The following is a 15,686-nucleotide window of genomic DNA, read 5'->3' on the forward strand; positions in this document are numbered from 1 at the left end:
AGCTGTCATCAGCCCCGCCCAATACGTCACCAAACCCCGCCTCTGTCGCCATTAGCCCCACCCCCCGCCGGCCGAACAACCGCCCAAAACCCGCACGAGAAAAAAAAAACAAGCCCAAAAAACCGCAACCCGCCGCGGGCAAAACTTTCCTGCGGCGGGTTGCGGAAAACCGCCCATCTGGCAACCCTGTGGCTCTGGGGTGGGTGTGACACTTTTTCTGTCATTCTCACTGCAGAGTCACATGAGTGCTGCATTGGTGGGGGTGGGGGGGGGGGTGTAGTTATCAGGCAACCTGACTTCACTAGCCTGTCTGCATAGAACTGTTATATGATTGGTTATGCTGTTGCTAGTTGGCAGGCTCTGTTCTCATTGGTGGTTTTCCCCCTGCTCACTGGGTCAGTGTGCCCTTTTTCTGTTCCCTTTAGTCTGAGGTAGGCTCCATTTGTTAGACAGTACAGAACCCTTTCCTGCGTTACCCTCAGTTAGAGTACTTGCCTTGTATATACCATGCCTAAACCTAGGCGCTGCTTATAGAATATGCTTAGGCGAAAATGTTTTCCACGCAGATTTTTTAGGCGCCATATATAGATTCCCCCCCTAAATGTGAATATTCAGCAGCACTAACTGATTAGATGCTGTTGAATATCCATAGTTAACTTAGATTGTGAGCCCCCTAGGGACAGAGAAAGTACCTGTATATAATGTGTACAGCGCTGCATATGTCAAGTAGCGCTATAGAAAGGATTAGTAGTAGTAGTTGGCCACAGACAAGCAATTTAGGTGGCCAGGAGCCTCTTTGAGCTGTTTAAATATCAGGGGTGGAGTCAGCACTTACTCTGATAAGTTAACTGAGCAAAAAGGACTGCATGTGGTTTAATTTATCTGCTCAAGGGCTGAACAATAGCACATATCTAGGGCTGTCCACACATACCCGGATATTTAATACTAGTATACTGAATTTCTGTGCATAATTTCACTGACCACTGCCACCTGACAATTACCCCCATATTTGTTAATTTCACCTTCAGTAACTCGGTGGCTGGCTGCGGACTCTTCTCTATTTTCTCTCCTATCTCGGAGATCAGCTGCGTGAGGGAGAAGATTTGAGTGTCTAGCTGGGTCACACTGTCACGGATTCTCTGAAGAATCTTCTTCTCTTCCTCTTCAAGTCTTGAGAGAAGGATCTGCTTCTCCTTAATCAGAAACTGGTGTAATTCCTCAAATTCAGACTCAATTTTCTGTCTTTTGCTCTCTGCCTCATCCTTTATTAAAGAGAGAGAGAGAATTCTCAGTAACACTGGAGCAGTTTTGTTCTACAGAGCTCAGGAAATCTCTAATGTTACCAGTTAGGCTGGTGGAAGGGTACTGGATACACTAAGTGAATCTTCAAGCCTTATGCCCTCGACTGTAAACCTAATTTACCAGTAGGCAGCAGCTCCAGTGCCCTCATGTCAGTGGCCAGGGTTGCCAGGTGGAAAAATTTTTTCCCACCCAATCGAGCCCAAAACCCGCCCAAAGTCAAACCCCGCCCCTGACACCCCCACCCCCCGCATCATCAACCCCGCCCAAAACGTCACTAACCCCGCCCAAAATGTCACTAACCCCGCCCGCCTTGGCCGAAAAAAAACGCTTTTAAAACCGCCCAAAAGACCCAAAAGGAGCCCAAAACACCGCAACCCGCTGCGGGCAAAAATTTCCCGCGGCGGGTCATGGAAAATCGCCCAATTGGGCGGTAAAACCGCCCACCTGGCAACACTGTCAGTGGTGAATCCAAAGCAGCCTCTCTCCTTCCCAGCAACTCCCTCTTTCTCTTAACATGTCCAGAAGCACACACCCCTTCAACTTTATCCTCCATCACCTGCTCAACATCTACCTCTGTCCCTCTCTCTACCCATCCTCACTGTGCCCAGCCCAATACAACCATTATGCACCTATCTTTTCTAAGTGAGCAAAGGTCTCCCTCCTTTCCTAGTCATACCTCCTTAACCATAACTCACTTTCCATTTCTTTCTTCTCCAGAGTACACCTCCTTCCTCTTCCCTTTCTCCCCTTCCCCAGCGTGCATTCATCTAGTTTCTCATTCTTCTCTTTCCATTCCCAGTATCTATCCGTAGCTTTTCTCTCTCAATATCTAGCCCCTACCATTTCTCCCATGGTTTTGTTGAGTGCGTGGAAGCCTGTGCTACAGTTCTCCACTACTGTACCATCTATCTCTTAAGTAGCAACACCACAAGTACATTCAAAATGTGGAGTCGCAGACCCACACATCTTGATGTGATCACATACTGCCATTAAAGAAAAGATTAGAGACTCTACTACCTCTCCCCAATCTTTGGCTGGGGGGCCTGGGGATCCCTGCCAACCATGTTTTTTCAGCCTGCATTTCTGTCCTATTTTTGGCCACCAGAAGATCCAGAATCAAGAACTGTGTTCCAGAGCTTAATCAAGAAAAGTTATAGATAACAAATAGTTATTTCAGAAAAAAAAATGAGCTTCCACTTCACAGTTTATTTAAAAGTGAACTCTGTATCCTGAACGAGTAGAAATACACAGATTCAGAATTTGTCTGCTCTCAGGCACCAAGGAAACAAGAAATGTGTTCTGAACTAGGGAAAACACTGGGGAGTCTGACAGGCTTTTTTATTAACGCAACCCTGAGATCAGATCTGGCACCTGCCCAGAACACAAAGAGGCTTTTCACAGCCTTTGGTATTCCATTTAATGATTTAAAATTAATCTGTATTCATTACCACCTATCTTAAACGGCCAGCTATATTGGAAGTGCTTTTAATGTCAAACTGTGTCAATTAAAAACCAATCTGCAAAGATGTTTCTGGAAAACACCGTTCAGTAGACCTTCTAACCTAAATCTTTTAAGCAAACAGACTGTGTGAAGCTGCAGTTTTGAAATTTGAGTTTAATAAATCTTTTTGGGACATACAGGGCTTGTTCAAGGCTTTTTCTTTTTCTATGGTAAAGTGACGTGGTAGCCATGTTAGTCCACTTTTAAAGATAATAAATAGAAAACATGGAGTAACATGATACATTTTTGGATTAGCTTTTACCCTTCTTCTCGATCTAAGGAAGATGGGTTACCTTTGAAAACTAAGCTGAAATTGGGTGGTGGAGCCGGTGGGGGGAAGAGGGGTTGGTGGTGGGGAGGCGAAGATAGTGGTGGGCAGACTTATACGATCTGTGCCAGATCCGGTGGTGGGAGGCGGGACTGGTGGTTGGGAGGCGGGGAATAGTGCTGGGCAGACTTATACGGTCTGTGCCCTGAGCCGGGGAATAGTGCTGGGCAGACTTATACGGTCTGTGCCAGAGCTGGTGGTGGAAGGCGGGACTGGTGGTTGGGAGGAAGGGATAGTGGTTTGTGCCCTGAAAAAGACAGGTACAAATCAAGGTAAGGTATACACGAGTTCATCTTGTTGGGCAGACTGGATGGACCGTGCGGGTCTTTTTCTGCCGTCATCTACTATGTTACTATGTTAGTACAGGGAGGAAGATTGAATCCTACAGTTCTCTTATTTATGATTCAGTGGATTTATGTACTGAGAAGAACAAAGACCCTGCAGAAACTGGCTCAGAACAGAAGGAGATACAAACACCCACCCTCAGCTCTTCTGATTTCTTTTCTTCATTAGATTTAAACTTTATCAGATCTTCCAGCTGCTTTCTCAGAGTCTCCAGGTGCATTTTCAATGTTTCCTGTGAACAATACACATCTTTGATTAGAATGTGATTATTTGTATAACCACAGTTTCAGATTTCAAGGTTATCAATAGAAATCAAACAAAATAAAACATGGAAAAGAAAATAAGATGATACCTTTTTTATTGGACATAACTTAATACATTTCTTGATTAGCTTTTGAAGGTTGCCCTTCTTCGTCAGATCGGAAATAAGCAAATGTGCTAGCTGACAGTGTATATAAGTGAAAACCTTCAAGCATTACTATGACAGTCTGACAGGGTGGGAGGATGGGGGTGGGTCGGAGGTATGCATGGGGACATCAAAGCATATCATTGATATTCTAACAGGATGGGTGTGGATAGGTGAGGGGTGGGGTGATCAACAGAGACATACAGCTTTATGGTTTATAATGGGCTAGGAACCCCAGGTCCTTGTTAAGTCCTTTCTGTTGGGTGTTAAAATATTCAATCATTCTGACTTCAAAGGTCTTACGTTCTTGTATGGTTTTAGTTACCTTTCAGTATTCTCACTGTGAAATCACTGGTACAGTGTCCTGGTTCTGTGAAGTGCTGTCCCACCGGGGTGGGGGCCCTACTGGCTGTATTGTTCATATGATGTCTATGTAAATTGAATCTTGTCTTAAGCATCTGGCCTGTTTCTCCAATATAGCATCCTTCGTTACATTTTTTACACTGAATGATATATACCACATTGGAAGATGAGCAAGTGAAAGATCCCTTTATGTTGAATATCTTTCCTTTGTGGGTAACTGTGGGGTCCTGTGAAATATTTTGGCATAGTTTGCAACTGGATAAATTACAGGGACGTGTGCCCTTCTGTTCCTTTTCAGTCTGTGATGGAAGTTTACTTCTGATTAGCTTGTGTTTTAAGTTGGGTGGTTGTCGGAAGGCCAGTACTGGTGGGGATGGGAATATCTCTTTCAGTAATTCATCCTCCTGGAGTATAGGTTGTAGATCTCTTATGATTTTCCTCAGTTTTTCCAGCTCTGGATTGTATGTCACTACAAGGGGAATTCTGTCTGTGGATTTTTTCTCCTTGTACTGTAGCAGATTCTCCCTGGGTGTTTTGAGGGAGGAGGCAATATTCTTGGAGATTATTTTGGGGTTGTAGCCTTTCTGTTTGAAGGATGCACTCAGGCTTTTAAGGTGTCTGTCTCTGTCCCCTGGGTCAGAGCAGATACGGTGGTATCTTGTGGCTTGGCTGTAAATGATGGATCTTTTTGTATGTGAAGGATGGAAGCTGGAGTTGTGGAGGTAGCTGCATCTGTCTGTGGGTTTCTTGTATATAGATGTTTGTATACAGCCATCACTGATTGAGACCGTGGTGTCCAAAAAATTGACTTTTTCTGGGGAGTAGTCAATTTTGAATCTGATTGTAGGATGGTATGTATTGAAGGCAGAATAAAATTGTTTCAGAGTTTCTTCACCCTCCGCCCAAATCATAAAAATTTCATCGATGTACCGGTCAGCTAGCACATTTGCTTATTTCCGATCTGACGACGAAGGGCAACCTTCGAAAGCTAATCAAGAAATGTATTAAGTTATGTCCAATAAAAAAGGTATCATCTTATTTTCTTTTCCATGTTTTATTTTGTTTGATTTCTATTGATAACCTTAAGAGTGGACTAACACGGCTACCACACTCCTCTACTTAAGATTTCAAGGTAAATGCGAGATATACTTTCCACTTTAGATCATTTCTGTTGATATGACTGAATTCTGAATGTAGGTGAAGGTTGCCTCCGATATGTGCAGCAGAAAATATTTGTTATTTTCTACCAAGTGGTGCTAACCATGCGGTAATTGGCAGTGTGCATCCGCTGACGATTACCGCCCAGTTAATGCGTGAGACCTTACCACTAAGTCAATGGATGGTGGTAAGGTCTCAGGCCCAAAATAGACACATACCAATTTTTATTTTGCCACACGTCCATTTTTGGCCCAAAAAAAGGCCTTTTTTGCAGCCTTTTTACTGAAAAAATGGACCTGTGTGCGTCCAATACACATGCCTACAACAGCGCAGGCCATTTTTCAGCGCACCTAAGTAAAAGAACCCCGTAAGTCTCTCAAAATAGAGCTGAATTAGAAATACTAGGTCAATATTCAATTGCCATGGTGAGCAATGTTGATTTTTATTTTTTAATTTGCCGGCAGTCCAGTATATATATATTCAGTGGTAACAGCTGCTAGTTCTATAGACAGAGGCAATAATCCAATGCTATTAAAACGTGTTCTAATTTAGGACAGCCTCTTTAGAGTAAAGCAGCATGGCCATGCAGTGGCGTTCCTAGGGGGGATGACACCCGTAGCGGATCGCCGATGCGCCCCGCCCCCGGGTGCAGCGCGATCCCCCCCCCCCCCCCCCCGCTAAAGAAGCCCCCCCCCCCCCGGGTGCACGCCGCGCCTGTCCTTTGTTCGTTTCATGCTCCCTCTGCCCCGGAACAGGTTACTTCCTGTTCCGGGGCAGAGGGAGCATGGAACGAACGAAGGAGAGATGCGCGGCACCCCCCCCAGCGGCGTGCACCAGGGGCGGACCGCACCCACCGCCCCCCCTAGGAACGCCACTGTGGCCATGCTTCATCCAAGCACTATCTAGAACAGACATTCTCGACCCAGTCCTCGGGACACAACTAGCCAGTCAAGTTTTTGGGATACCCACAACAAATATTCATGAGATCATTTGCATACAATGGAGGTAGTGCATGCAAATTTCTCTCTTGCATATTCATTATGGATATCCTGTAAATCTGGCTGGCTAGGTGTGTCCCGAGGACTACATTGAGAACCCCTCCACCTTTTAGGACACTGTCCTGCTTATTTTCGAAAGAGAAAAACGCCTATATTTCGACCCAAATCGGGAGATGGGCGTTTTTCTCGCAAAGGCGCCCAAATCGGTATAATCGAAAGCGATTTTGGGCATTTCCAACTGCACTCTGTCTTGGAAACGAACAAAGTTGACAGGGGCTTGTTGGAGGCGTGGTGAAGGCGGGACTGGGACGTGGTTATCAGCCGAGGAGAGATGGGCGTCTTTAGCTGATAATCGAAAAAGGCATTTTTGCCGCAATTTTGGGTCACTTTTTTTGGACCCTTTTTTTTCACGAACAAGTCCCAAAAAAGTGCCCCAACTGCCCAGATGACCACTGGAGGGAATCGGGGATGACGTCCCCGGACTCCCCCAGTGGTCAGTAAACCCCTCCCACCAAAAAAAACCCACTTTAAAAACTTTTTTTCCAGCCTCTATGCCAGCCTCAAATGCCGTACCCACCTCCTTGACAGCAGAATGTGTTCTATCCTGTGACAGTCTTTCCCTGGGTCAGATGTGGCTCTCGGGTGCTGTTAAAGCAAGGAGGTGGTGGCATTCAAAGAACTTGTACTTGGTAGGTGAGAGGCTGGCACAGGTGCAGCTTACCCTTCCACAGGAACCCCGCAGGAACTGCTTCCACCCCCACGAGAACCCCGTTCCCATGCAGGTCTCTAATTACAGTGTGAGATCTGTGACCCTGAGATTTGTCACACACAGATTTGCTTCTGGTCCTATGCAAAAACAAAGCTTCAGTTTCTCTTCATGATTTTCACAGATTTTCCTCTTTTGGCCTCACTGAATTCTGATTTTTCACCATTTCTTTTTTTTATTGGAACTGTCAATGCATAATACCTGACATAAGCCAAGCTAGGGAAGTGAAAAAAAAATCTATGAAAGCAGGGGTTGATAGTCAAATGATTTGTACTATTAACTTTGAGTTATGCTCTTAAATTGGCCTCTTTGTAAATTTAGTAGGACCGAGGGCCTAAATTTATACTTAAAATTTTATTGAACTCCTAAATTTAGGAGTATAAAAATGGGTGGCAACAGGGGCTGATTTAAATGGGGAAAAAGGTTAGGAGCTTAGAACTGATTTTCAGCAGCACTAGGCTCAAATCTAGGCAAATAAATGTCAGGCTTAATTATACAGAGTCACAGAAGAGAGGGTAAATTAGCAAACAAACATAACCAGAAACAGAAAAGAAGCAACACTGGGCCTTCAGGATTGAGATAGTTGACATCCTTTTTATTCTGAGAATGACCCGAAACGGGCCATGTTTCGGCGTAGAAATGCCTGCCTCAGGGGTCAAAAAGTTCTTATTGATATATTCATGGAAACTTGGAATTAACCAATACAATCAGGGTATAATGCCCATAACGTAATCAAAATCTGTAGAGTCAAAAAAAACGCTGTTGAGTCATTTTCAGAATAAAAAGGACGTTAACTATCTCAATCCTGAAGGCCCAGTGTTGCTTCTTTTCTGTTTTAGGCTTAAATAGACGAAACAAAATAAAATGTAAACCACTCCAAGGTCCCCGTTTAATAACCTAGAGGCACATTAGCATTTTTAGCACGCTCTAAGCATTAGCGTACGGGCTAACCATGTAGATACCCATAATATTCCTATGGGCGTCTACACAGCTAGCATGCGCTAAAAACAGTGCACCTTAGTAAATAGGGCCCCAAGTGTGTTCACTATACCCAATTCAATATTACTACATAGGGGGAAGAAGAGGCTTCAGAAGCTCAGCCACTTCAAACAAGTGGACAAAGAGCTGAACAGACCACCATAACTCTGAAAAACCTCACCCCAAAACGTGTTTTTCAACCAATAAGCACAAACCAACAAACAAATGTAAAGCAGCAACTTAACTGAAATGGCTGGTGTTCAATGGAGCTTCTCTGTTTCACAATACAGTTTCCTCAAGAGAAGCAATTCAAGCCTTGCTGAACAATATTTAATGCAGCCGTTACTTGAACAGCAACTTGAGTGAGAAGAGGTTTTTCTGACTGGAATATTCTACCCAACATACTAGCATGGGGTATGTGGATCCTGCTTTCTTTTAGGGTCACCCTCAAGACTAGTTCTCAGGCTTCCTATTTTTCAGCTGAAAACTTAAGCTCCAAAGTTGGTTTGAAAATAGGGCATATATTTAGCAGCTGAGCTTTTTTTTTTTTTTTTAAATACTGAGGCAACAGATTTATCCAAAACATTATGGGGTCAAGATTTAACATGGTTTAAGAGGGCAAGAGAGGCAGGCTGGCCTTGGATATTCAGTGGAACATAACTTCACAATGCTCTGAATATCTACTCTAACCCTACAAGACTGTGCAGATCATGCATGAGTTGAATCAAGGAGGAACCTGCTTGGCAGATCATAAAACATACTCCGTATCAATATAACATTACTGTTGGAATGTAATTGTATTTTACATGCATTGCCTGTCACCTATTATTTCTCTGTGATTACTCTGTGACCTCTGATGTGAATTACTTAGAGAGGTCACACAGCTATGTAACTTCCTGTGGGGGTTAGATGCAGCAGATGCAGCACATGCAGCACATGGAGCACATGGAGCTCATGATCTCTCCTAACCTGAGAGGATCTATGGTGGTGTGAGCATCCATTACCATCTAAGCACATGGAAGGAGCTGATAATACAAATGTATAGTAATATGTATATATAAGCCTGTCTGATTATAATCTAACTACAAACTGTGAGTAAACAGATGTTTTGTTACTTCAACTTTAAAGTGACTCAGCAGTGAATTATTCAGGGGTGAATGAGAGAGAGATGAAGAAAGAAATTAACATTTCTAAAGCTGAAGCTGTGTGTACTAAAATCTGCTAATTATTTACTACAAATAATCCAACAAAAGGGTTACGGGCCCAGGGCCAGGAATTGAAAAAGAAGAGAAATATTACCAGGCAAAAAAAAAGGCCACATTTTTCTCTTAAGTTTTAAAGGAAAAATTCAGTCTGTCTCTCTCCCCCCCCCCACACAGCAGACAGAAGGCTAAGAAAATGGCTGAGGGAAGAAATTCACCATTTTTCTATTCTCTCAAGGTGCCTAGATTAACTGAGTTTAATTATCAGCAGTGGGAACTAAGATTCATATGTCTCCTTCGAGCAAAAGGATTAAATATATGCTTAGACCAAGACAGAACAGCTGAAAATATGGCTGAATGGGACAATGCAAACTATTATGTGAAGTGCATGCTTTTGGAAGCTCTCTCAGAGAAACAAGCCATATTAGTGGAGGGAAAAGATACACCAAAGGACATTTTATATAAACTGAGAACTATGTATGCAACTACATATGCAAAGCAGCAACCAATTTGGTTAGCAGAGTTGAATGAAACCAAATTAAGGGATAAAAGTAAATGTAATGATCACATTATGCATCTTATGTCTTCATTTCAAAAGTTAGAACTTTCTGGAATTCCCATGTGTGATGCATTGAAAAGAGCATTTCTTTTTACCTCACTATCAAAGAAGTTTGATGTTTTTAGGTCTGTAAATGAGGCCATTGAAGGGCAATCTTTTGAACAGGCAACATCAAAACTAAGGCAGGAATGCATAATAAATGATTCTGAGGAGATGTGTTCTCAAAGTCAGTCAGAGAGAAATGAAACAAATTTCTTGGCAAAGAACAGAGGAAGGCGGAGCTATGGGAAAACTCCACCCAAGGGCAAGCTGATTTGCTACTCATGTGGAAAGGAGGGACATGTATCTAAATGGTGTAAGGAAACACAAAACACTCCCTCTAGCTCACCTAAGCCAATGGAACTAAAGAATTTTCAAACCAGGAAATGTATGAAGGACAAAGATAAACACAAGGGCTTTCTAATGGCAGAAAAATCTTTGACTATGGTAAATAATAATTCAAATGAAAGTACTTGGATTTTGGATTCAGGGAGCACATGCCATTTAACCAATTGTAAGAATTTCTTTCAGGAAATGTGTCCAGAGGAAGGTATTCTTAAAACTGCAAACGCAGGGACTGCTAAGATCCAAGCAAAAGGCATTGGATTCTTAAAATGCAAAGTGTCTAATGAAGTTAAAGAAATTCCTGTAAGTGATGTCTTGTATATTCCCCAAGCAGTTTGCAATATGCTTAGTGTATCTACATTAGATAAGAAGGGATTTGCGATTCATTTTGAAAACAGTAAGTGCACAATCTCTAAAAATGATGAAGTGTATGCTGAAGCTTTTATGCATAATGATGTTTATAAACTGAGCATTTCAGGTGAAGCCTCACATATGGCGCAAGTAAGGAAGAATGATGAAAAATGTAGTCTGGAAATCTGGCACCGCCGCCTGGGACATCGTGATTTTAAGGTGATCCAGGATCTTTACAGTAAGCAACTGGCCACCGGCATTCAGATAAGTGCAGATGCTGGTAAAATGGAGAAATGCATAGACTGTGTTACTCAAAAAGGTGTGAGACCCTCATTTCCTGCATACACAGGAAACAGAAGTAATAAAGTACTGGACTTAATACACAGTGACTTATGTGGACCGTTTAATATCCCATCATTGGGAAATAACAGATTTGTGCTAATATTCTTGGATGATTTCTCTAGATATTGTGTGGCCTATTTGCTGAAAGAAAAAAGTCAAGTCACAGACATGCTGAAGAAATACGTAGCCATGGTGAGCAATAAATTTGAAAGAAAACCAAAGGTTCTTCAGACCGACAATGGTGGTGAGTTCACTTCACAAAGCATGCGCACATTTCTAGAACAAGAAGGCATTCAGCATATCACAACAGTAGCTTATACACCAGAGCAAAATTCTGTTGCAGAGAGAAAATTTAGGTCACTTGTGGAAATGACCAGATGTATGCTGTCAGATAGCAATCTCCCTAAAAGACTATGGGGGGAAGCCATTCTCACAGCAGTGTACCTACAAAACAGAATGCCAACTAAAGGCGCTGAGCGCACACCACATGAGACATGGCATGGTAGGAAGCCAAACCTGTCACACATAAGAACATTTGGAAGTACAGCATATGCTCATGAACCAAAACAAAGAAGGCATAAGCTGGATTCCACAACAGAAAGGGGCATTTTAGTTGGCTATGCTCCAGGACACAAAGGATATAGAATTTTGAATCTGAAAACTGGCATTGTTGGCATAAGACATGTTACATATTTTGATGAAAACAAAAGGGTTGATAAAGGCTGGATTATCCCAGATGAGCCTTATCATCCAGAATATGAAACTAGAACCATAATAGACATGCCAGTGTATATAAATGCCATACCAAGGCAGATGTCTGAAAGCAACTCATCTGTATCTAACGAGGAACAAGGCAGAGGAAACAGACACAGAAAGGATCATTGAAGAAGACAGTACAGTTGGAGAAGGGGAATCAATTGGAGAAGGACTCTCAGATTTAGAGGATGCGGAAAGGTCAGACCAACCTGTTGTCAGACGCTCATCCAGGGAAAACAAAGGTGTTCCAACCCCAAGACTGTCTTACCTAACAAAGTCAGCAGAAGCTCAAGAGCCCTTAACATGGGATGAGATTGAGAAAATGCCAGCAGAAGAAGCTGCTGAATGGCATAAAGCTGCACAAGAAGAAATTGATGCATTGGATAAAAATAATACTTGGATTCTTACAAAATTACCTCCTGGCAAGAAAGCTATAGGATGCAAATGGGTATTCAAGTTAAAAAGGAATGCACAAGGAAAAGTGGAAAGGTATAAAGCCAGATTAGTGGCAAAGGGATATCTTCAAAAATATGGAGAAGATTTTGATGAAGTGTTTGCACCTGTAGTGAAACACACGACAATAAGAACACTTCTGAGCATTGCAGTCTCAAAAGGCATGCAAGTCAAACACATTGATGTGAAAACAGCGTTTCTTCACGGAGATATAACTGAAGACTTGTACATGGAACAGCCAACAGGTTTCATAAATACAAAACAAAGACAGCTAGTGTGTAAATTAAACAAAGGTCTTTATGGATTAAAGCAAAGTGCAAAATGTTGGAATGAAAAATTGCATGAAATATTGACAAATTTAGGATTTAAACAAGGTGAAGCAGATAAATGCTTGTACACTAGGTGCACAAATGGACAATATGCATACATTTTAGCTTTTGTTGATGATCTGCTCATTGCAAGCAAAAGTGAGCAAGAGTACAAGGACATTGTAAAATGTTTAAACCACAATGTTGAGATAAAAGAACTGGGTAATGTGTCATACTATCTTGGTATAGAAATTGAGAAACAAAATGATGGTTCTTATCTTCTAAGCCAGAAGCAGAAAATAAATGAGCTTATTGAAAGTTTAGGTATGCAAGATGCCCAAGTTGTAAGCACTCCCATGATCACTGATTTTCTGAAGGATGAAACAGTAAGAGAACCTTTACCAGATAACATCCAATATAGATCAGCCATAGGTAAGCTTTTATATCTAGCTACCACATACAGGGCTGATATAGCAAATGCAGTAGGAATTTTGAGCAGAAGGGTCAGCTCACCTACCAAATCAGATTGGACTGCAGTTAAAAGGATGGTAAGGTATTTAAAGGGTACCATTGATTGTAAATTAAAGATTTCAGCCAATAGTAATCCAAAACTAATATGTTACTGTGATTCAGATTGGGCAGGGGATCATTCTGATAATAAATCCACAAGTGGATATGTGTTTATGTATGGAAATGTACACATTTCATGGGCCAGTCATAAACAAAGTATTGTGAGTCTGTCTTCTACAGAAGCTGAATATGTGGCCGTATCGGAAGCGTGCAGAGAACTGATGTGGATTGAAAAACTTATGCTGGATTTTGGTATAGCTGAAAAGAGACCAATCCAGATAATGGAAGATAATCAGAGCTGCATCCGACTGTCACAGAATGACAAGGTTCAGTCACGCACCAAGCACATCGCAACGAAATACCACAACGTGCGAGAGTTGGCGAAAGAAGGGGTCATCAGTCTACACTATTGTCACACCAGTGAGATGACAGCTGACATCATGACCAAACCGTTACCCAGAGAACATTTTGTGAATCTGCGTATAAAGCTTGGACTTTGTATGAATAAATAATTGCATGACAGTTATGCATGAGAAGGGGTTTGTTGGAATGTAATTGTATTTTACATGCATTGCCTGTCACCTATTATTTCTCTGTGATTACTCTGTGACCTCTGATGTGAATTACTTAGAGAGGTCACACAGCTATGTAACTTCCTGTGGGGGTTAGATGCAGCAGATGCAGCACATGCAGCACATGGAGCACATGGAGCTCATGATCTCTCCTAACCTGAGAGGATCTATGGTGGTGTGAGCATCCATTACCATCTAAGCACATGGAAGGAGCTGATAATACAAATGTATAGTAATATGTATATATAAGCCTGTCTGATTATAATCTAACTACAAACTGTGAGTAAACAGATGTTTTGTTACTTCAACTTTAAAGTGACTCAGCAGTGAATTATTCAGGGGTGAATGAGAGAGAGATGAAGAAAGAAATTAACATTTCTAAAGCTGAAGCTGTGTGTACTAAAATCTGCTAATTATTTACTACAAATAATCCAACAATTACCACATATCCAAATGCCACATAATACAAGTACAATCCCGTAACAAACTCTAAATGACATTCACTTACCAGATGCTCAGCTTCAAACATTATCCACTTTACCAAAGAAAATACATGCTGAAATGATATATACTCTATTGATGCCACTTGGCTTATATTTGCATTCATCATTATGTTTAGGGCGAGGTTTTGCTGTGATTAAGTGGAAGATTGTACAACTGATAAATGCATCAACAAAAATATATTTCCCTAAAACCACTGACCACCAGAGGCTGAATATCTGCCCCAGTATTAAAAAAACACAGCCTCTGCTATTAAGAAAAAGAAAAGAAAAAAAAGTTAAGAAACAGAGCGAGAACTCAGTTGTAACATAATCTTTCAATTAAAACCCTCCAGCGCCACCCTCTAGTTTAACTTTATCCTTAAAATTTCTAACCAGAAAGCCTCCAAAAAGTATCCACACATTTACAGGAAAAATGTAAGCGAAAATATTGCGCTTGCAACTAAAGGGCGAAGTCTCAGCTGTAGAAAAACCCTCCTTCGAGTTTCAGCAACACTCACCCTGCTGCTCCCACTTTCACTGCACTGGGGACAGGGGAAATTTGTGTTGCTCGCCTCCCAGCTCCGAGTGATACAGGGGCGACAGAAGCTGTCTCCACACTCTAAAAGCAGGAGGTCTGTAACTGGTTCCAAACAGATAGAACAACAAGATTGTTTTCGAAGTTCCTTATCATGGTTTTCAGCAGCCATGATTCCTCAGTCTTACAGGAAATGAGAGCAAGCATTTACTTTCTGTTTATATCCTAGCCACCACCCAGTGAGTTTGAAACTAAGCCAGTGACATTCTGGAATAGAATCTCTGTAATCTGCTTAGAAACTCTGTCTGCCCTCCCTCCTGTAGATACCAAACATTTCACAAAGATTAGGAATGCCAGGCTGCAGATTTTAGCCAGTCCTAGATTTCTGACCACCACATCGTGGTGCACTATGGGACTTGCAGCACTGATTTCAATAGGCAGGATCAGGCATCTAATCTTCTAATATAATAAAACGCACCGTGAACGTTCTAATGAGGACAACGTTCTGAAGCCATCTGACGTCACTCCCTGAGTCCCTGGCTGTAGGGTTCGTGGCGTTCGTGGTGTGAAGCCACCCAGCCGTCTCTGCCCCGCCCTCGCGTCTAAACAAACAAATCCAGAAGCGAAGCGTCAGGGAAGGAGGCGTCGCTCCCGACGTCTAGCCTTCCCTTCGCTGTGTTCCGCCTTCAAAAAAAGGTGGAACACAGCGAAGGGAAAGCTAGACGTCGGGAGCGCCGCCTCCTTCCCTGACGCTTCTCTGCCGGAAACGCCACGGAGGTAAAGTTAAAAAGAATAAAAAAAACAAAAAAGGGATGCATGGATGCGAGGGGGGGGGGGGGGGAGAAGAGGGCGGGCCAGGCTGGGACATGGGAGAGAGAGGAGCATCGAGGAGGGTCCATGGAAGGGAGAGAGGGGACTTGCTGGAAAAGGATGAATGGAGGCAGCAGGGGACAGAGGAGCATGGATTGGGAGGGCAGGGCTCAGGGAAAGAGGGAAATTGCTGAAAAGGGATGAATGGAGGGGGCAA

The 15,686-nt window shown here is 42.5% G+C and overlaps 1 protein-coding gene across 7 annotated transcripts in view; it reads right to left on the bottom strand.

Annotated features, from left to right (window-relative positions):
* Nucleotides 1–15,686, bottom strand: part of LOC115466389 (E3 ubiquitin-protein ligase TRIM39-like) — a 118,814-nt gene that overhangs the window by 14,351 nt on the left and 88,777 nt on the right. For 2 of the 7 annotated variants that reach the window (XM_030197582.1, XM_030197584.1), the window contains exons 3-4: nucleotides 3,613–3,708; nucleotides 1,023–1,262 (exon numbers count right to left, since the gene is read on the bottom strand). In XM_030197582.1, coding sequence (XP_030053442.1) covers nucleotides 1,023–1,262; nucleotides 3,613–3,708 — 336 coding nt within the window. Of the gene's footprint in view, nucleotides 1–1,022; nucleotides 1,263–3,612; nucleotides 3,710–14,150; nucleotides 14,587–14,642; nucleotides 14,985–15,686 lie in introns of those variants that run through there. The other 5 variants (XM_030197580.1, XM_030197581.1, XM_030197583.1 and 2 more) reach the window with 5 other exon arrangements.

Source organism: Microcaecilia unicolor, chromosome 3 (genome assembly GCF_901765095.1).
Source record: "Microcaecilia unicolor chromosome 3, aMicUni1.1, whole genome shotgun sequence".
Lineage (NCBI taxonomy): Eukaryota > Metazoa > Chordata > Amphibia > Gymnophiona > Siphonopidae > Microcaecilia > Microcaecilia unicolor.